Source organism: Scyliorhinus canicula, chromosome 3 (genome assembly GCF_902713615.1).
Source record: "Scyliorhinus canicula chromosome 3, sScyCan1.1, whole genome shotgun sequence".
Classification (NCBI taxonomy): Eukaryota; Metazoa; Chordata; class Chondrichthyes; order Carcharhiniformes; family Scyliorhinidae; genus Scyliorhinus; species Scyliorhinus canicula.
In genome coordinates, this window is record NC_052148.1 from 53,480,865 (window position 1) to 53,502,150 (window position 21,286).

Consider the following 21,286-nt stretch of genomic DNA (forward strand, 5'->3'; position numbering starts at 1 on the left):
TGTTACTTTTTGAAAGATCTCTACATTACTTCAGTATCTTTGCAGATGTAATACATGCCATATGAGCATTTTCCTCGAAACACAGTGCCAAAGTAGAGATGTCCTCATTGTTAACATAACATGCTTAAAAATAAAACTATTTCTTATTTAACCATCATTCATAAAAAAATACTATGATAGATGGTGTTCTTATTACTTAAGTTTTAAATCTTCCTTGGACACAAGTGAATTACAAATACTGGCTTAACTATTTGCCAGACACAACGTGATGTAAATCATTCCACTGTGATGAAAAAAGATCACCATATTGTTCCATGTTAGTACAAAAATAACTGGCTCTTCTCCCTCCCTAGTGATGAAGACAATGTTCTTTGAACAATCTTCTGATGGCTCAGTTCGTAAAGGTGACAGTGTAAATGAGCTGTACAAACCAACATCTCTGACATTCAATTCTGATTTTTGTTAAATTTGCTGAGGTCAAACAAGGATGTCAGTAGATTTGTTACGCTTTGGCCTCAACCACCATTGGATTTCAGAGAGAGAGGGAATAATCTGCCAGGCTCCCTTCTGCTGATATTCATGCAGCGATACCTGCTGGAAAATGCAATGTTTGCCGAGGTCAAGATGAGGAATCAGCCTTGGCTGTGAAATTCCAAAACTCGCCATCAAGGTGCACACATGAATGGCCATTAAAGCGACATACTGGAGGGTGACTGCTAGTTTTAGAATTGTTTTCAAGAAGAAGAAGGGCTACATTATCTGCCTTCTCATAAATAACAGGTGGAAAACACATGCTTTAAGAGGGAGGGAAAAAAGGAGATCAAAATGCAGAAGAAAATACTTTTATCAAATAATCTGATTTATTAAGAACCAGGTCATCGGCTCCACTCATGCTTATTATTAATGTATATTATCTTCTCTCGAATATAGACATTAATAGTTTTTTTTTCTCCAGCCAAGGAGTATGTTAATCTAGTCACACTTTGAAGACAGAAGAGATGAAATTACAACGATGATAATACTGAGTTGCTCCCCTATTTTCATGATAAATAATTTGTTTTAAAATGACAAATAATAACATATAACTTGTTCTTCAAAAGGTTACATGGTCCTATATGAAAGCATAAACAAATTTTACAAAAGATTGCCAGAAACAGAATTGAAATGTGTCTTCACTTCTTCTCCCGATAAGAACTTATGTTATTCAAAGGTTTCCCTTCTAATCATTTATATCGTGCATGAAACTTTAAAGTGCTCTCATCAATACCTCTGACATATGGAACATTATAATTGAACAATGCAACTTACTGAAGATGGCAAGCCTGGAGGAACCTTCCTAACCTTTTTCGGTGGAATCTCTGTAAATCAGTAAGTGAGCATGTTAGTACAGGCCTCTTTTAACCAGGGCTGCTTGTCAAATCAATTGCACTCACCCATTTTCTTTCTCATTACATCTAGAGAATGATATTGGTTACAAAGAAGAGGGTGCAGGATTGGAATATACCGATGGATGGATCTTGAATAAAATCATGAAAACTAAATTTACCTAAATTTTTCACTCTCACGTCAAGGCAAGCTTCCACAGCGGCTAACCAAGCGGCTATTTTTCATGAAGATGTGGCTGATGAGTCTCAGGGAGTTGTTATACCATGGGGCTTTCACAGCTCAATCTAACCACAGTATCACTGGATATCTATGACTGCATCTTATCTCGGAAAGACAACAGTCAGAAATGGGAAATCAGGCTGCTTGTTCCCTTTTCTAGTCCGGGACATTGAAGCCAACTGTAAAGTCTCAACTACTGCTTCACTGAGATCAGCTAATAGCTATATTTGTGGATTAAACCCTATAGGGCCTGTATAGCTCATTATCATGCCAGGCAGTGTTTTTAGCAACTGAGCCACCAATGGAGAAATCAATGTGAGTTATTGCCCCTTAGCTTCCTTTGAACACAAGTATGTTTCAGAGAGTCATCTAAGTTTGTCAGCATGGAAGTGATATGAAAGCCCTACTTGCAAATAGGCATAATGCAACTTTCCCACCCAAGTGTTATCTTCCTGCTTTAGATTTGCATGGCAAGAAAGATATCAGAAGACAGACAAATGACAAGTAAATGATGTGCTTCAGTAGAATAACCCAAAAATAATGGTCCACGGTCGATAAGGGTAGAATTTAGAGGAAGGGGAAACCTTCAAACTCAAGACAAATTTCACTAATAAGAAAAGACCTGTTGTGTTAAATAGTGCTAGCTAGCTAAGTAGCATATATTCACTGTCTTGTGCATTAATATCAGCAGCGAATCCGTAGGAGCACCTGATAATTTTTGACAACTTGCATCTGAGTTTTGCCAATGAATAATGGGACATGCAGCTAAACCTGTCAAAGCGACCACCCATGGTTCACACAAAAAGTGGTCTTTATTCACAGGTGGTCCCCTCCACATGGCTGTCAATTAAAATCACATCTGAAAACACTCAACTCCTCTATCATTACTTTTTATGTTCCCGTTATAATGTGAAACGATCTCAGAGGGCAGGTTCATTAAAACTGTAAATCACAGATGGAACTGTGAACACGTGGCTACACTTCACAGGTGGCCACTCCTCACAGGCACTGCTGCAATTCATGTCAATGTCAATTTTACCGGTCATTATCAGCTGATGATGCTTTTCGTAAGTCTATGTCAACAGGGGTTTTATGGCATTATATTCTGGTCCAAATTCAATCAGTCTTTTTTAGTTGTAGGACCACCATTTTCTGTCTTAATGTTTGCCACTGAGTTGTATGTGGAAAGGGGTGGGCTTGTTGATTTAATGACCATTTCATATTCTCCACTTACATTCAAAGTAACAAGTTTGAATTTGGTCACAATAAATCATGTATATAATGCATAATCAAAGTGATATAAACATAATTCTTATGTTGTTCTCCACCTTGCAATTTAGATTATTCTGAGCAATTCCAAAGTACATAAATTACTGAGAATAAGGATAATGTGACTACAGTACTGTCTGAGCAGTAAAGTTATCTCAAGGTTTGGATTCCAGTATTAAACTGCTTAACCTTTTGCTCTAATGGCATGTGACATCAGCTCAAGGTATTAAGAACATGAGAAAATGCGGAATTAAATCATTCAGCCAGCAAGCCTGTATCTTTCACATGCCTCGTACATTCTCTCCTGTTGGGCATTGTACCTCTCCCATTTCATCTCTTCAGGGAAAATTAAAAATATTCCACAATTCCCAAAGGTAATCTACCAGGAGCATACTGCCTATTCAAGGTAGTGTTTTTTGTGACACATTTGCAGCGACCGCTAATTTTGTAAAATGCACTGAAATTGGCTGTTTCACAGAGGGGACCTGATGATACCATGATGATAATCAAGTGATCCAGGCGACTTGAACTCTTCTGGAGCTATCATTAATTCTTTTCATCTCAATCACACCACCTTTAGCAAGGATATGCCATTGGATAAAAACATCAAAATAACATTTCACTAAATATTTTGTGAAAAACATTTATTGCTATAAATTCACTGGTTTATAGTACATTTGAAGAATAGAAAATAAATAATTTTTTGAAAAATCCATTGATTATTCTGGGTGATGTCATGAAAGGCAAAAAAATAGAAACTAGGAGCAGGAATAGACCATTCGACCCTTCGAGCCTACTCCGCCATATAATATGATCATGGTTGATACTCTTATCTCAATGCCATATTCTCGCTTTCTCCCCAATGCACCTTTGATGCCATTAAAATCTTTCGAAATTATCTATCTCTTTCTTGAATACATTCAGTATCTTGGCCTCCACAGCCTTCTGTGGTAGAGAACTCCACAGATTCACCGCTCCGAGTTTTTCCTCATCTCAGTTCAAAATGGTCTATCCCATATCCTGAGACTGTGTCTCCTGGTTCTAAATTCCCCAACCAGGGAAAACATCCTCCCTGCATCTAGTCTGTCCAGTTCTATCAGAACTTTATACGTTTCAATCAGATCTCCTCTTATCCTTCTCACCTCTAACGAATATAGGCCCAATTAAACCAATCTCTTCTCATTGGATAGTCTGCCAAACCCGGTATCAGCCGAATGAACCTATGCTGCACTCCCTCTATAGCAAGTATATCCTTTCTTAGGTAGGGAAACCAAAACTGCATGCAATGCTCCAGGTGTGGTCTTAAGTTACGAGGAACAGCAAAACTCTAATTACATCTTCAAATTCAACTTTTAGAGTTCTAATGCTGTCCATAAGTCACTCGCATTTTTCACAAGACATTATCCTGAATCATGTGACTTGCTGTCATCTATCCACTAACCTATAATAATTTCACTGCAGTCACCTATGCAGCAAAATATCTTGTCAGGACAGAATATCACAACAGTAACTTCCTTACAAACATGTTGGGAGCTAAACGACTCTTGAAGTCCCAAGCTCTTCATAATGAAGTAAATGAAGGAAACAGTTGTGCACAGAGTTTGATGAAATTGCAACATATCACATTGTTTGTGAAGTTTCCAAAATTGCCCATCTTGTTTCTGGTAAATTTAGTTTTTAAAATATTTTCAATAAGTCAACGTCTGCAAGATCCCTGCCAACTTCACGGTAAAGTGTGTGAACATTTTCTATCTTGCTGAAAAAAGAAAACTATCTTTTATATCCTGTTGTAGGGATGCTGATTTAACCATTTATATGTTAAAAGAAAAAGATGGAATTTTGGGAGAGTGCTGTAAGTGGAATATATTTACTTCCTGCAGTGTTTTTAAAATAATAAATTTCAGGCTAATTATAAACTTTTTCTGGATGTCTCCTCCGTTAAGTAAGCTCAAGGAAACAGATAATTCATTGAAGGCACTCTGCTACATCAGCAAAGGAAAGGTACATGTAAAGTTACCTCCAATCCCCAAGACATGAAGCAGCCATATTTCCCCTACCCCTTAAAAAAATCTGCGACCAATATCATCCATCCACTGGTGCAGAAAGCACCTTCTCCCAGTTCCATTGAGGTAACAAATCATGTACAACACCCCTCCCTATCCACTCCACAACAGAATAATTCCCCATCAAGAAACCACCCGCTATCCATCACTCCAGAAAGAAATAAGTATCTAGTCAGCTCCACCTTCTAGCTTCCATCACCTCACAACCCCTCTCTCTTCCATTCCTTCTTTACCCACTCCCATTCTTCTTTCAATACTCTAATCTCTCTTCACTTTTCTCCCATTCTGTCAACACCATCTCCTCCCTTCCTCTCCATCTCTCTCAAAGGTGCCTTTGAACTTGATTCCCCATGTACGACATTAAGGGAGACTCACTAGTAGTTCGTGTTTTTACAGACACCAGTGAGATCTGGCTATTTTCTTTCAGGCTAAAGTCCTGAAAATGTTGCTACTATGTACCTCTGTACCTCAGAATAGTACAGGACATGGTCATGAATTTTTTTTTAATAGAAGTAAAATTTCTGAATAGACTGACAACAAAATACTTAATGTTGCCATTAGACTAAATTAGCACGTTGGAATCAATATGCTGTTGGTCAGGGCTGGACTGCCCTGACTGCCATTGTGCAATGCAGTTCCTGTGATCTCTTCTTAATATTCAATTATATCACCCATGTTCCAGACAGATAAAAATGCTGTCCAGATATAATTCAAGCTCAGAAAAAAATCAAATCTGGGTCTCTTCTACAGTTTGAAGCACAAAAATTATTTTATCTATATTATGTGATATCCAACAATGAGTATCTGGGCCTTAGCAGAGTTCTCACATTTAATACTTGCTTCAATGAAACACAAGCTATGTTGGAAATCTGAGTTTCCTACTCAGGTCTGGGGTGGAAGGTCGATTATTTTCCCGGCTCCTGGCTGACTGCCATCGCTTCTGACATTTCGCACCAGAAAGTGACAATGATCTGCTGAATATTTCCACCTTAATATGGGTGGACAAATTCAAACTACATGATAATGACAGAGAGACTTCACACATCATGTTTTTCAGAATTACAGTTGGAGCGATACTGGATGCAGGAATTGCTAACGCATTCCTGGCATATCGTGCCCTTGATTCAAGGCTTGCAGCACTCGCGGGATAAACTGCAGCTGCTGACGGATAAAATACATTTTTACATCGAGTGCTCTTTTACACGTTATCAGCAACCTTTATTTTCCGCTTCAAAAACAATTCACTTGTATCTCAGGCTTAAGATTACACAGCCCTCTCCATTTCTCAATTGGAAATTCAGAACATTCAGCACTGTAACTTTTGCTGAAGGTGATCCCAAAATAGCTTTTGAAGGGATGACAGTACATGGGGGTATATTAAGAGTTGCAAAAATGGCCCACTTAAGACTCAAAGAAGACTAAAGCGGCGAGTTCAATAATAGAAGTTAAACGTGGAACAGCACTCACCCATTGAGGAGTCATGCATTGGTCGCCGACGGGAATTATTGCTGGAATATGGATAATACTGTGAGCCAGGCTTGGTGCCTGTAGGGGATAAGGCTCCTGGACTGCCCATACCTATGTCAGGCCCAAGGAGACTTGACTGTAACATATAAAAAAAAAAGAAAAAATTGTTAGGGTAACCCATTTGTTCTTATTGCATGATAGCAGTCAGTATAGAACCATTTCTCATTTTTACTGCCTCATGTGACTGCAATATTAATTCTTCACACTACTGAATGCAGATAGTAATTTTAAAAATTGATACATTATGACTACAGATTCTGGAATGAACTTGTGATGACGGAAGGAGAGATGAAGTTTATGGCAAAATCAAGGTGCAAGACTCTTCATTCCCAATAACCAAATATTAATTGCTTTCAAAATGATACGTTACTTTTTATTTCAATGCTGCAATAGCCCACACTCGTAATAGCTAACTCCCCAACTATGGAATGCAGTAAGATCTAACTTAGGTTAACAGTGTATGTATGCACCATGATATATAAGTTTGGTGAGCTGCAGGTGCAATTTAAATTAGTATGGCAGGGGAGTGGAAACCAGAATGTTAGCTTAAAAGGTGTAATAACTGAAGGGGCAATAGAGAACCAAAATAAGAGAACAATATCACCCTCAAGCAGAGCAAAAAGGTGACAAATGTGAGAAGGGAGGTGGTCAATGCAGGATTCAGGGTGTTGTACCTAAACACGCGCAGTACACGGAACAAGGTAAATGAGCTTGTTGCACACATTGAAATTGGCCGGTACGATGTTGTGGGCATGACAGAGACATGGCTGCAATGGGATCAGGGCTGAGATCTAAATATCCAAGGATGTGTGTCCTAGCGAAAGAACAGGCAAATGGGCAAATCGGGTGGTGTTGCATTGTTAGTAAGGAATGAAGTTAAATCGATAGCAAGGAGCGATATAGGATCAGAAGGCATAGAATCTCTGTGGGTCGAGTTGAGGAATCGCTAAGGTAAAAAGACCCTGATGGGAATTATGAACAGGCCCCCGAGCAGTAGTCAGGATGTGGGGCAGAAAATAAATCAGGAGATAGAAAAGACATGAAAAAAAGGCAATATTACAATAATCATGGGGGACTTCAACATGCAGGCTGCCTGGGAAAATCAGGTTGGTAGTGGATCCCAAGAAAAGGAATTTGTGGAATGTCTAAGAGATGATTTTTTGGAGCAGCTTGTGACAGAGCCTACTAGGGAACAGGCAATTCTGGATTTGGTAATGTGTAATGAGGCAGTCTTGATTAGGGAACTTAAGGTGAAGGAACCCTTAGGGAGCAGTGACCACAATATGATAGAATTTACCCTACAGTCTGAGAGGGAGAAGCTGGAATCAGATGTAACGGCATTACAATTAAATAAGGGTAACTACAAAGACATGAGGCAGGAGCTGGCCAGAGTTGATTGGAAAAGGAACCAAGCACGGAAGACAGTGCAGCAGCAATGGCAGGCGTTTTTGGGGGTTATTCGGGAGGCACAACAGAAATTCATCCCAAGGAGGAGGAAACATGCTAAGGGGAGGACAAGGCATCCATGGCTGACAAGGGAAGTCAAGGACAGCATAAAAGCTAAATAAAAGCATACAAAGTGGCGAGATTTCATGGGAAGCCAGAGGATTGTGAAGCCTTCAAAAGCGAGCAGAGGATAACTAAAAAAGCAATATTGGGGGAGAAGATGAAATATGAGTGCAAGCTAGTTGGTAATATAAAGGAAGATAGGAAGAGTTTTTTTCAATATATAAAAGGTAAGAGAGAGGCAGAAATAGACATTGGACCACTGGAAAATGTGGCTGGAGAAGTAATAATAGGAAACAAAGAAATGGCAGAGGAACTGAACAGTTACTTTCCATCAGTCTTCACGGTTGAAGACACCAGTGGGATGCCGGAGCTCCAGGAGAATCAGGGGGCAGAGGTGAGTTCAGTGATCATCACTAAAGAGAAGGTTCTGGGGAAACTGAAAGGTCTGAAGTGGATAAATCACCTGGACCGGATAGACTACACCCCAGGGTTCTAAAAGAGATAGCTGAGGAGATTGTGGAGGCATTAGTGGTGCTCTTTCAGGAATCATTGGAGGCAGGAAGGGTCCCATTGGACTGGAAAGTGGCTAACTCCGCTGTTTAAGAAGGGAGGGAGGCAAAAGACGGAAAATTATAGGCCGGTTAGCCTGACGTCAGTCATTGGTAAGATTTTAGACTCCATTATTAAAGATGTGTAATAAAGATGAAATTACGGAGTACTGGTAAGTGCATGATAAAATAGGACTGATTTAGCATGGCTTCGTCAAGGGGAGATCATGTCTGACAAATCTGTTAAAATTCTTTGAGGAAGTAACAAGGAAGTTGGACAAAAGAGAACCAGTCAACGTGATTTATTTAGATTTCCAGAAGGCCTTTGACAAGGTGCCGCATAGGAGACTGTGAAATAAGTTAAGAGCCCATGATGTTAAGGGTAAGATCGTGGCATGGATAGAGGATTGGCTGACTGGCAGAAGGCAGAGAGTGGGGATAAAGGGGTCTTTTTCAGGATGGCAGCCAGTGACTAGTGGTGTGCCTCAGGGGTCTGTGCTGGGACCACAGCATTTCACAATATACATTAATAATCTGGAAAAAGGAACTGAAGGGCACTGTTGCTAATTTTGCAGATGATACAAAGATCTGTAGAGGGACAGGCAGAATTGAGGAAGCAGGTGGGCTGCAGAAGGACTTGGACAGGCTAGGGGAGTGGGCAAGGAAGTGGCAAATGGAATATAATGTGGAAAAGTGTGAGATTATGCACTTTGGAAGGAGAAATGGAGGCACAGACTATTTTCTAAATGGGGAAATGCTTAGGAAATCAGAAACACCTTGGGACTTGGGAGTCCTTGTTCACGATTCTCTTAAGGTTAATGTGCAGGTTCAGTCGGCAGTTAGGAAGGCAAATGCAATGTTAGCATTCATGTCAAGAGGGCTAGAATACAAGACCAGGGATGTACCTCTGAGGCTGTATAAAGCTCTGGTCAGACCCCATGTGGAGTACTGCGAGCAGTTTTGGGCCCCGTATCTAAGGAAGGATGTGCTGGCCTTGGAAAGGGTCCAGAGGAGGTTCACAAGAATGATCCCTGGAATGAAGAGCTTGTTGTATGAGGAACGGTTGAGGACTCTGGGTCTGTACTCGTTGGAGTTTAGAAGGATGAGGGGGGGATCTTATTGAAAATTACAGGATACTGCGAGGCCTGTATAGAGTGGACATGGAGAGAATGTTTCCACTTGTTGGAAAAACTAGAAGCAGAGGACACAATCTCAGACTAAAGGGACGATCCTTTAAAGCAGAGATGAGGGGTGAGATTCTCCGCAAATGCGGAGAATCGTAAAGTCTGCCGTGGGACAGGCCGTGACCCACAGCAGCCTTCATGCCCACCTCCGGGACCGATTCTCCCCCCCGGGTGGGGCTAGGAGTGCGGCCCAGTGCGTCACGGCGGCACGGCCTTGACGACGGTCATCAAGGCTGCACGCCAAGCATCATGCCGGCTGACGCGGCCGATGACGTCAGCCGCGCATGCGCAGTTGGTGTCTTTTCCTTCAGCCGCCCCACAAGATCAAGCCGCCACGTCTTGCGGGGCGGCGGAGGGAAAAGAGTGCGTCCATTACGGACGCATGGCCCGCGATCGGTGGGCACCGATCGCAGGACTATGCCCCCCTGGGCACGGCCGTGGTACGGCCGTGCCAATCGGGCCCCCAGATGCCCCAAACGGGCATCTGGCACCCGTTTCACGATGGCAGCAAGCAGGTGTGTTTGCTGCCGTATTGAAACGGGCGTGAAGGCCCGGCCGCTCGGCCCATCGGCCTCGGAGAATCGTCGCTTGCCGTAAAAAACAGCAAGCGATTCGTGGCGTGGGTCGGGCGTGGGTGGAGAATAGTGGGAGAGCGTGAAAAATGTCGGGAGGCCCTCCCGCTATTCTCCCACCTGGTGTGGGGGGCGGAGAATCGCTCCCACAGAATTTCTTCAGCCAGAAGGTGGTGAATCTGTGGAACTCTTTGCTGCAGAAGGCTATGGAGGCCAAATCACTGAGTGTCTTTAAGACAGAGATAGATAGGTTCTTGATTAATAAGGGGATCGGGGCTATGGGGAGAAGGCAGGAGAAAAATCTCAGTCATGATTGAATGCTGATGAAGACTCGATAGGCCGAGTGGCCTAATTCTGCACCTATGTATTATGGTCGGTTTGAGGTTTTCACTGCAGATTCATTCAGATTCGGTGTACAGCCATGCAGCTTTTCTGGAGAAAACATGAGGGGGAGAGTCTTTCCTCTTGGCATCCAGGAGTCCAACTGTACTTCCTCTGGCTCTTTGAAAAGCATCCCACTCAGGCAGGACCCAATCACTGCCTGTTACCAGGCAGGATACGGCCTTTTGGCAATTCATTGGCCATCAGCCAACCAAACGAAGGATGCTGAAATGTCGTTCTGCTGTCCGAATGCTAGCAGTGTTCTGTTTTGTAACTTATGAATTCCTCACTTGTCCTGCTTGACTTAAAGATGATAACAGCAATAATTAAAAAAGGGGAAATAAGTGAATCAACAGCAAGGGCCCTTATAGTATATATCAAGAAAAGCAGTGGTCCAAGTACCGACCTGTGTGAAGTCCCACTTTATACCTTCCTTGAGTGCAAAATGCAGCATTCACCACTATAGTTCCAGCAAACTTTGTATCCAAGCTGCCATGATTCTTTTTATTCCATGGACTTCAACTTTGCTCTATTATAGAACATAGAACACTACAGCGCAGTACGGGCCCTTCGGCCCTCGAATGGCACTTGATCAATTCCTTTGAAAGTTCAGGTACGTATCAACTGCACTACCCTCATCAACCCCTTCTGTAGCTTCTGCAAAACACCTCAATCAAGTTACTTAATCAAGTTTGCCTTAATAAATCTGTGCCAGTGACAATTTCTTTACTTTGTCCTAGATTATCATTTCTAAAAGCTTTCCTACTGTCAGGGTTAAACTGCCTTGCCGAGGGTTGCTGGGTTTATCCTGATACCCTTTTTGAACAGGGAGTAACATGTGAAATTCTAGAATCCTCTCTGGCGGATTCGAAACCGCAGTGGTTCACTCCACTCTTTGGTGCCGGTACGGCCCGCCTGCCGGATACCAGAGAATCCCTCCCCCGGTGCTTTTCTCAGAAATATTTAGTAATTTCAATTGTGTTGCAACTCCGGGTCAAGTGGGGCTCGCGCACTAGCCCAGGGGGTTGTAACATAATTTGGGGGCTAAGGTCTGGGATCTTTGGAATGGTAGACAGCGACGTTTGGGTTACAGTATCAATTAACAAGGGGCACTAGGTTTGTAGTAGTATAACAAACAACAAAGAAAATTACAGCACAGGAACAGGCCCTTCGCCCCTCCCAGCCTGCGCCGATCCAGATCCTTTATCTAAACCTGTCGCCTATTTTCCAAGGATCTACTTCCCTCTGTTCCCCGCCCGTTCATATACCTGTCTAGATGCATCTTAAATGATGCTATCATGCCCGCCTCTACCACCTCCGCTGGCAAAGCGTTCCAGGCACCCACCACTCTCTGTGTAAAAAACTTCCCACGCACATCTCCCTTAATCTTTCCATCTCTCACCTTGAAATCGTGACCCCTTGTAATTGACACCCCCACTCTTGGAAAAAGCTTGTTGCTATCCACCCTGTCCATACCACTCATAAGGATTGCTCTGGAGGCTAAGATTTTTTACAGATGGTCGACTTGTCTTTGGTTTATTTAAAAGGGCTTTGAAAGGACAAGGTAATCAAATTGGCAAGTGAATTCAAAATAGAGGTGCCGGCTAAAGCTCGGACGGTAACGCTAACTGGAGCGATTGCTCATCATTTAAATTTGAAAGAATTACCAAGAGGACAGCCTGGGTCATGGCAACAATCAGTAGAATTAGCTAAGATCCAGTTCCAAATGTAACAATTCGAGATGCAGCACAAAAAGAAAAAGAAATAGAAATGATCAAAAAGAAAAAAGAAATTAAAAGGAAACTGCCAGAAAGTAGAGGGGATCTTCATCCTAGAACGGAACCCAGTGACGATGTGTTTAAATATATAAAGGCCCTCTCAAATTTGAAGAGAAGGAAGTTGAAACCATTTTTACGGCATTAGAGAAAATAGCAAACCAAATGGAGTGGCCAAAAGAAAAGTACCCATGCAAAGTAAATTGACTGGGTGGGCACAGGACGTTTATGCTTCCCTGTCAGAGGGGCTTTCTAAGGATTAGGACGAAGTAAAGAAGGCTATTCTGGGTGTGTATGATTTGGTTCCCGAGGCACATAGGTGAAAGGTTTGGAATTTAAGGAGACAGTCGGGACAGGCGTATGTCAAAGTTAAAAGGGTTAAGCAGAACAATTTTAATCGGTGGGTACGAGCTTTGGGAGTTGCAACTACCCATGAGGTTCTGAGAGAGGTCATTCTCTTTGAAAAATTTAAGAAGGGCAGCACAGTGGCGCAGTGGGTTAGCCTTGCTGCCTCACGGCGCTGAGATCCCAGGTTCGATCCCAGCTCTGGGTCACTATCCGTGTGGAGTTTGCACACTCTCCCCGTGTTTGCGTGGGTTTTGCCCCCACAAACCAAAGATGTGCAGGGTAGGTGGACTGGCCACCCTAAATTGCCCCTTAATTGGAAAAAATTAATTGGGTACTCTAAATTTATTTAAAAAAAGAATAATTTAAGAATTCCCTACCTTCTGTGATAAGAACCCGAACCCATATTGAAAACCAGAGGGTGAAGATAGCTAGACAAGCAATAATTATGGCTGACGATTATGAGATAATCCATAAATTTAAACCTTTGTTCCATCACCACCATAATTTTGAAAAGAATAGGAAATGGGAGAGTGAAAGGAAGGCAGGTAGCCAAGGTAAGGAATGGATAACTGGCACTGCTGTGAGATCTCCTCCTCAGACCAGTAAGGAAGGCACTGAGGCTGAAGGTGAGATTCGAAAGCCTAGGTGTTACCACTGTAATAAAGTGGGACATGTTCATTCAGCATGTTGGAAGTTGCGAGGAAAGCCCATGGGACTTGTTGGAGTTCATAAGGAGTATTCAGAAAAGGGAACAAAAGTGGAGAATACTACAGGGCAGACTGGAGCTCTAGCTGGACTGAGGAGACCTGAGATAAACATTGCTATAGAAACAGGTGTAATGAATGAGGTAGATGAGAGATATGCAGGGTTTTTGTCTAAGGGGAAGATTATCCCATTTTCATCAACTGATGCAGCCAAACACTCTTACTGGAGAATTTGGTTTCCCCCCCAGAGATTCCAATGAAAGCTAAGGCATTATTAGTTAAGGGGATAAGTGGAGATTATATCCCGGTTCTATTGTATAAAGTATAATTGGCGTGTAATTTAGTATCAGGGCCAGTAGTTGCTAGAGTGGTTAAGGAATTAGCAGTGGAAGGAGTAGACTTGCTTTTGGGGAGTGATTTGGCAGGAGTGAAGGTTATCACTCATCAAACAGAGAGTCTGAGGGATGTACTGTGGATAGCGCATGAGGTACTAATGACATGTGGGAATTTGGAATATTCATTGGGCATTAAATTACTCCAAGAAATAAATTTTAAAGCCATGAATCACATATCATATGACAATGGTAGTGAATCTGATTCTGCTGATACTAATGAAATCATCTCTCGGAGAGTGATTCCTCACAGAAATTTGTCAAAGATAAAATCTAGTAGAAAACCAGGTTCTGAGAACTCCAAGGTGACCCTAAGAAAGAGGAGTCCAAATGTAACAGTAATAACAGTGATGAAGATTCAGACGAGAGTTCTGAATCCGATTTGGATTCTGATTATGAAGAAATGATAAACAACTGCTGCCGAATAGACCTGACACTAACTGATATTGAACAGATGGCAAATAGTTCTTCCATACCTAAGGAAGAAGACAGAAAATCGGAAGAATAAAGTGAATTGGATTTTCCTAAAAGTAACGTGTTACAGCCTCTTGCAGGAAATCCATTACGATCCACATTAAGTGCAAATATTTCCCAGAGCATGCCTGTCTTGAAGGAAAATATACATAATGGCACTGCATCAGCTATTCAGGGTGAGGACAGCAATGACTATGAAATGACACCAAGCAAACATCTGATTAACCCATCTCCTTTTGAAGGCACACAGTGCCTCTTTAAGGTAAAGGAAGCAGATAGCAATGGAGATGAAATAATTAGTGATTCGTTCCCTTTGAAAATGAAGAGGAATGTGGATGAAGAACCATGCAGTGATTATACAACCACATCTGTCAATAAAAACAAAACATTCATGGAACTAACAATGTGTTATTCTCTTGATTCTGATAATGATGTGAAAAGTAGTTGCAGGCCACCACCATTTAAAGGAACAAGGTTTCTTCAATTCAACACATCCACCATGGATGCTCCTAGCCACAAACTTCATGTTGGTATATTGGAAAGTAAAGATAAAAAGTTGAAATCTGGAAAGTACAAATTGCATAAATCCATATTACTAAATGGAGATAAAAGCTATGATTACAAAGACGTTGATGAAGAGGTAATAGCTGTAAAACAAAAAATGGTGCACATACAGCCAACCAACTCTGCGAAGATTGAATCCTCAGCTTTTCTTGTCGCCAAAAGTAACCATGTGAAGGAAAAGAGAGAAAGTAAAGCTGGAGCAGTTGGGAAGTGTTTGTTGATTAAAAATGAACCAAATATTTCCCTTGGGAAATACTGCTTGTAGTTTGGCTGTAGGAGATCCTCTGAATTTGGATAAACATTTATTGAACAATCAGAAAAGACTGACTGCATTACTTGAGAGACAGAAAGAGACAGGAATGCAAAAGATCCGCAATGAGGAGGTTCTCTCCAATCTGAGCAATCAGATATCTGACAAAGGGAAGCACGTTGTCTTTGATTTTGAATAACAGAGTGAAAGCAAGGCATTGTTTGAAGATATCAGATGGAGTTCGAAAAGCAAAGATGCAAACCGATCAGCATAAGAACAGAGAGAAGAACTAATAAAGATACTGAAAAAATACAGACAGATTTGTACAGACTCGCCAGGGTGTACTACATTAAATAGTCATGATGTAGCCATAGGAAACTTGGAGCCAATAAAGCCACATACATCTCGACTAAAACCACGGAGAATGGCTCAGCTAGAGGCTGGAATACAATGCACATTGAAAATGTTGTGGAAACAAGGGAAACCACTGTGGCCCACATAATGTCGAAGTAGAGTTTGGGAGATTGAAGGCCATGTTAGTGGTGAACCGCTGCCGACTTTTCCAGACCATTCAAATGGCCACAGATGCCAGTGACCTGGGGGTGTGGCATAGCTACTACAAGAGGACTATGTTGGAATAGAGGCGCCAGTGGGGCATTTTGCAAAAAATCTAAATCTGTGCCAAAAAAAGTATTCCACCACTGAAAATAAAGCCTTAGCCTTGCTGAAAATGCCCTAGTCCCCACACTCCGGCACCTGTTCGGGTTCACAGAGGGAGAACTCAGAATGGCCAATTTACCTAACAAGCACGTCTTTGGTGGAAACTGGAGCACCCGGAAATTGAAACCCTGGAGATGGATCCTGGCTGAAGCCGCCCGAGTGGGAGCGACGTTTGATGAGAAGTCCAAGGAAAGTTCTTCAAATGTGGAGACTGAAAACCTTTATCAGAATGATAAGAGTTTCAGTGAGACTGATTGCCTCACTGTGTGACGAGAGTCTGGGTTGGTTGCTGCTTTGGTCACATCTGTGATTTACTTTGGAGTGTTGTGTGCCTGACCACAGTTTGCCTGTTTATTCACATGTAACGCATATATACCCATAAGATAGATATGATAAATAGTTTTATCTTTCCTAATATGTATGTGCCTGTAAAGATACAGTTGGGGTGAAAGAATAGTGAATATTTGAATCATAATCTAGTGTTCATATTGGGAGTGACCAGGGGATCATTGAATAGTCAAGTCTGGAGGTTACAAAAGCGGTGATGTGGGTTTCATCAGATGGTCTGAGGTAAGGATCGAGATTTGCAGTGTTATGGAGGTGGAAACAGAGGGTCTTTCAGATGGGAAAATAGTGAGCCCAGAAGCTTAGCTCAAGCTCATGTAAGAAGCTGAGATTGTGAACAACATGGTTGATCCTGAGACAGTGGCAAGGTAGAGGAATGGAATCAGTGGCGAGGGAACAGAGTTTATTATTGAGTCAACGTCTGCGTCCCAATGGTTAACTGGAAGAGAGTTTGCTTCATACAGGACTGAGTGTCAGGCAGGCAGTTTGGTTACACAGAGGCAGTGGAGGAATAGTGGTGAGATACAGTTACTGCTGGGCATCTTCCAGAATGCATGGAGAAACTGACGGTGTGTTGCAGATGATGTCACCGAGGAGGAGCAGCATGCAAATGACAGTCAAAAATTGAGCCAAGGACAGACCACCTAATACCTCTCCTCAATGATCTACATTGGCTCTAAATACCCAATAATTCATGTTCAAATCTATTAAAGGATCATCCCACCCTGATCTCTTCCAACCTTTTCAGGTTCTACAATTCCTCCCCACCCTTCTTAGTCCTGGGGCACTCTTGTGCTTCTGATTGTACCTTCTTGTACGTCCCTTGTGATGATTTTTTTTATGTTAAAGACACTTTATAAATCAAAGTTTTGGTCTGATTTCTGCACTTTTAACTCACAGAACGTCATTTTACAGCTTCACAATGTATCAGTGAGCTTGATACAAAAATGAAAAAAGGAAAAATGATTCTTGGACATTATCCTCATTGTGATATAGACCTCCACTGCATCTGACTGCATGATTTTAATTTCTAGGGTTCAAAGAAACCCCACAGACCTAGACCCACACAGTTTCAATTAATGAGCAAGTTGATGCTGCTCTGATTGACACAGCTTTGCCACACTCCACTGCACAAGATCTTGAGATAAATGCAAGCAAGAAAATCCATTTGGTTGAATTTAGCTCATCTGCAAAAAGGAAAAACCTACAAACCACGTCTATCACAGCATTCAACTGATTGTCAACTCTGCGATTCTTTGCTGCCATGGTTTGACCTGGTAATGTGCTGATTACACTTTTATAATGGAATTTATGCTGACACTTAACGAACATTCACCTTTCATCAATTTCAAACTGTGCCCAACTCCCCTGCTATCTTGACTTACTTTGTAGATGTTCATATTGACATTCACTGCACCATTTAATACTTTGCATTTTTATACCAAGATTCCTCCTACGTCACCTTCATTGAAAGCAAGAGTCATAGGGTCAGATTTCTGTAGGGAGGTGAGGTGGCGCAGTGGTTAGCACTGCTGCCTCACAGCACCAGGGACCCGTGTTCAATTCTGATCTTGGGTAACTGTCTGTGTAGAGTTTGCACATTCTCCCCGTGTCTGCGTGGGTTTCCTCTGGGAGCTCTGGTTTCCCCCCACCATCCAAAGAAGTGCAGGTTAGGTGGTTGGCCTTGCTAAATGCCCCTTATTGTCCAACTGTTAGGTGGGGAGGGTGTGGGTGTGAACCTAGGCAGAGTGCTTTTTCACAGGGTCAGTGAAGACTTGATGGGCTGAATGTCCTTTTCTGCACTGTAGGAATTCTATGATTCCGGAGACCTTTAAAATGATGGGTGGGACCCAGATATAGAAGTCCCACCCCCATTTCAGCAGATCCAATTTTTGTTGGCAGGTGAAAGGGCCATTAATCACACAGACGGGAAATGCACACTCAGCATGGACATTGAAATTAGCAGGTGAGTTCAAACATACCCATTTCCACTGTTCCAAGGGCCGTAACCCGTAGTGTGGCAGTCATGAATTTTAGATGGAGAGGAAATCTATATGAAGGGTGGATAAATGTTGTGTGCTGAAATTATTCAAATAAACAGCACTCTGAAAATGAAAAAGGCTGCAGCTGCAAACTGGAATAAAGAAAAGCAGACACCCACTGCAGGAGAATATTAATTGACAGGTCTTCTGATATAGCTTAAGCGAAAACAGTCATCTGTTCCCATAGTTTCAATAATCTTATTTGTTGACATCTCCCAAGGACTGTTATTACAACTGAGCCATTATGAATGCTTGGCTGAGTTTCAAAATCTTAAAAAATACACTTATTTCACCAGGATAGGGTGAAGAGAGGCGCTGAGTTCACATTTTAATTACCCATTTTAAGAGGTTACTGAAGGATTAACTGTATTTGAATCATTTCGCGAACAGAAGTGTGTTTATTGTTACAAAAGATCAACTGCTTGTGGAGATTTAAAAATTTTGAATATGTTTCATGAGTAAGGGCTTTTATCAAATTAGGGGCTGGTTTAGCACAGGGCTAAATAGCTTGCTTTTAAAGCAGACTAAGGCAGGCCAGCAGCATGGTTCAATTCCTATACCAACCTCCCCGAACAGACGCCTGGAATGTGGTGACTAGGGGCTTTTCACAGTAACTTAATTTGAAGCCTACTTGTGACAATAAGCGATTTTCATTTCATTTCATTAAAGTGTGTATGAGTGAGAGCTATTTTAGATGGTTTGAACATTTTTTCATCTCCATACGGCTGCGATCAGTATCTACTGGACATTAGAGGAGTGGCTAGGGAGGTGGCATGGGCATGGATGTGGCATAGGGGATGTGAGGGCATGGATGGAATATGGATGTATATGACAACATGGCATGGGGAGTGAGGAGTGAGAGCCATAGAGCCTTTACTATCACTGGGCTGAAGTCTCAGGAAAACCAAGGCCAGTCTTCCAACCAACTTTCTAACTGCTCAAGTAGGCGGCGGGCTGACTCGGTCATGCCGCCAACCCTTAGAGCACAAATAGTGCATTCGGGGGTAATTCCCATGGACATGGGTCTCTCAAGTCAGGAGATTTTCTGACTCAAGCTTCCCCTCTCAATGGTCAAATGTGGCCCTTATGTTTTCTAGGTCCTCTCTCATACCTCTATCCTCTATTGCACTTTGGCCTGGAATGATAAATATTGTTCTCCAACTTTGGTGATCAAAATGACATGGTCATCAAGATACTGGTTGACCAACCTATTATACAATTTAGTTTGACATTATTGTTTAGCATTCAGTTAATTTTGCTGATAGTTGCTTCATATTGATAACATATTTATTGGCCAACCTAAGAGCAAGTGTGGGATCACTTTCAACTTAATGGTGTATCACTGATGAATAATTAATAGAGGAGGCAGTGGGGCAGTGGTACTGTCACTGGACTAGTAATCCAGAGATCCAGGGCACGGTAATGGGGACCCGGGTTTGAATCCCACCATGGTAGATGGTGAAATTTGAATTCAATAAAAATCTGACAATGACCATGAAACCATTATCAATTGTCCTAAAAACCCATCTGGTTCTCTAATGTTGTTTAGGGAAGGAAATCTGCCGTCCTTATCTGGTCTGGCCTACATGTGACTGTAGACCCAAAGCAATGTGGTTAACTCTGAAATGGAGGGTAGTTAAGGATAGACAATGAATGCTAGGCCAATCAGTGATGCCGACATCCTGTAAATGTATTTTTGAAAAACTCAGTAGTATGTACCTGGTAATGTTTTCTTTCAATATGCAGTAACCTGCACATGTATCTGTTTTCCCATTTACAGATGCTAGCTTTCTGTGCACCCCAGCTTTTTTTTGACACATCGGGCGAAATTCTCCCCCCCCCCACGACGGGTGGGAGAATAGCGGGAGGGCCTTCCCGACTTTTTTGACGCCCCCCCGCTATTCTCCCCCCCCCCCCCCCCCCCCCCCCCCCCCCCCCCCCCCCGCCGAAATCCCGACACGAATCGCTGCCGCCGTTTTTTTTACGGCCGGCAGCGATTCACAGCTGTTAGAAGGGCCGAAGTCCCAGCCCTTTACGACCTTTTTACGAACGGCAAACACACCTGGTCCTGCCGTTCGTAAAAACGTCGTGACCACCTGGAAAAAAATAACCATGGCACCGATTGGCACGGCAGTACCACGGCCGTGCCAAGGGTGCCATGGGCCCGCGATCGGTGCCCACCGATCGCGGGCAGCGGGCCCGATGCCCGCGCACTATTTGTCCTTCCGCCGCCCCGCAGTATCAATACGCGGAGCGGCTGAGGGGCAACCCGGATCGCGCATGCGCGGGTTTCGCGCAAAAACGCGATGACGTCACCCGCGCATGCGCGGGTGGAGTCTTCCCACCTGCGCATGCGCGGCTGACGTCATATGACGCGTCAGCCGGCGCTAAGTCCGACAAGCGGGCTTAACGATTTTCGTTAAGCCCGACTTGTCGGAGCCTCCGACGTCGGGCTGCTAGCCCCGACGGGGGACCAGAATCGGTCCCCCGTCGGGAAGGGGCGCGATGCCGTAAAACCCGCCCGGGTTTTACGGCAGTTTGACGATTTCTCCCGTTTTGGGAGAATTTCGCCCATCATTTCTTCCTGAGTTTAGTATCATCTGTAAATATGACATTAAGTTGATGCAATCAGAAATAGTGAAGGTCTCAGCACCAATACTAATACTATTCCATTCATTCCTCTCCAACACTGACATTATTCTAGTGGTAAGATACCAATGTTTATGTTTAATTTAATCCACTCCCTGGTTTCATCCTGAACTCTAATTCTTTAAACTTATCTAGTGTGACTTTTGAAACAGAAAAGGAGGATCAAAAGCAGGGGACGAGATTCTCCGCAAATGCAGAGGATCGTAAAGGCTGCGGTGGGACAGGCCGTGACCCACGGCAGCCTTCACGGCCACTTCCGGGGCCGATTCTCTCCCCCCCCCCCCCGGGCGGGCTAGGAGCGCGGCCCCGTACGTCACGGTTGCGCGGCCTTGACGACGGTCGTCAAGGCCGCACGTCAAGCATCA

The 21,286-nt window shown here is 42.9% G+C and overlaps 1 protein-coding gene across 22 annotated transcripts in view; it reads right to left on the bottom strand.

The window, feature by feature from the left end:
• LOC119962658 (transcription factor 4-like) overlaps window positions 1-21,286 on the bottom strand; it is a 679,430-nt gene that overhangs the window by 265,263 nt on the left and 392,881 nt on the right. For 21 of the 22 annotated variants that reach the window (XM_038790553.1, XM_038790536.1, XM_038790535.1 and 18 more), the window contains 2 exons: window positions 6,405-6,540; window positions 1,309-1,358 (listed from right to left, as the gene is read on the bottom strand). The exons of the other annotated variant lie outside the window; for it this stretch is intronic. In XM_038790553.1, coding sequence (XP_038646481.1) covers window positions 1,309-1,358; window positions 6,405-6,540 — 186 coding nt within the window. The remainder of the gene's footprint in view (window positions 1-1,308; window positions 1,359-6,404; window positions 6,541-21,286) is intronic. 22 annotated transcript variants of the gene reach the window in all.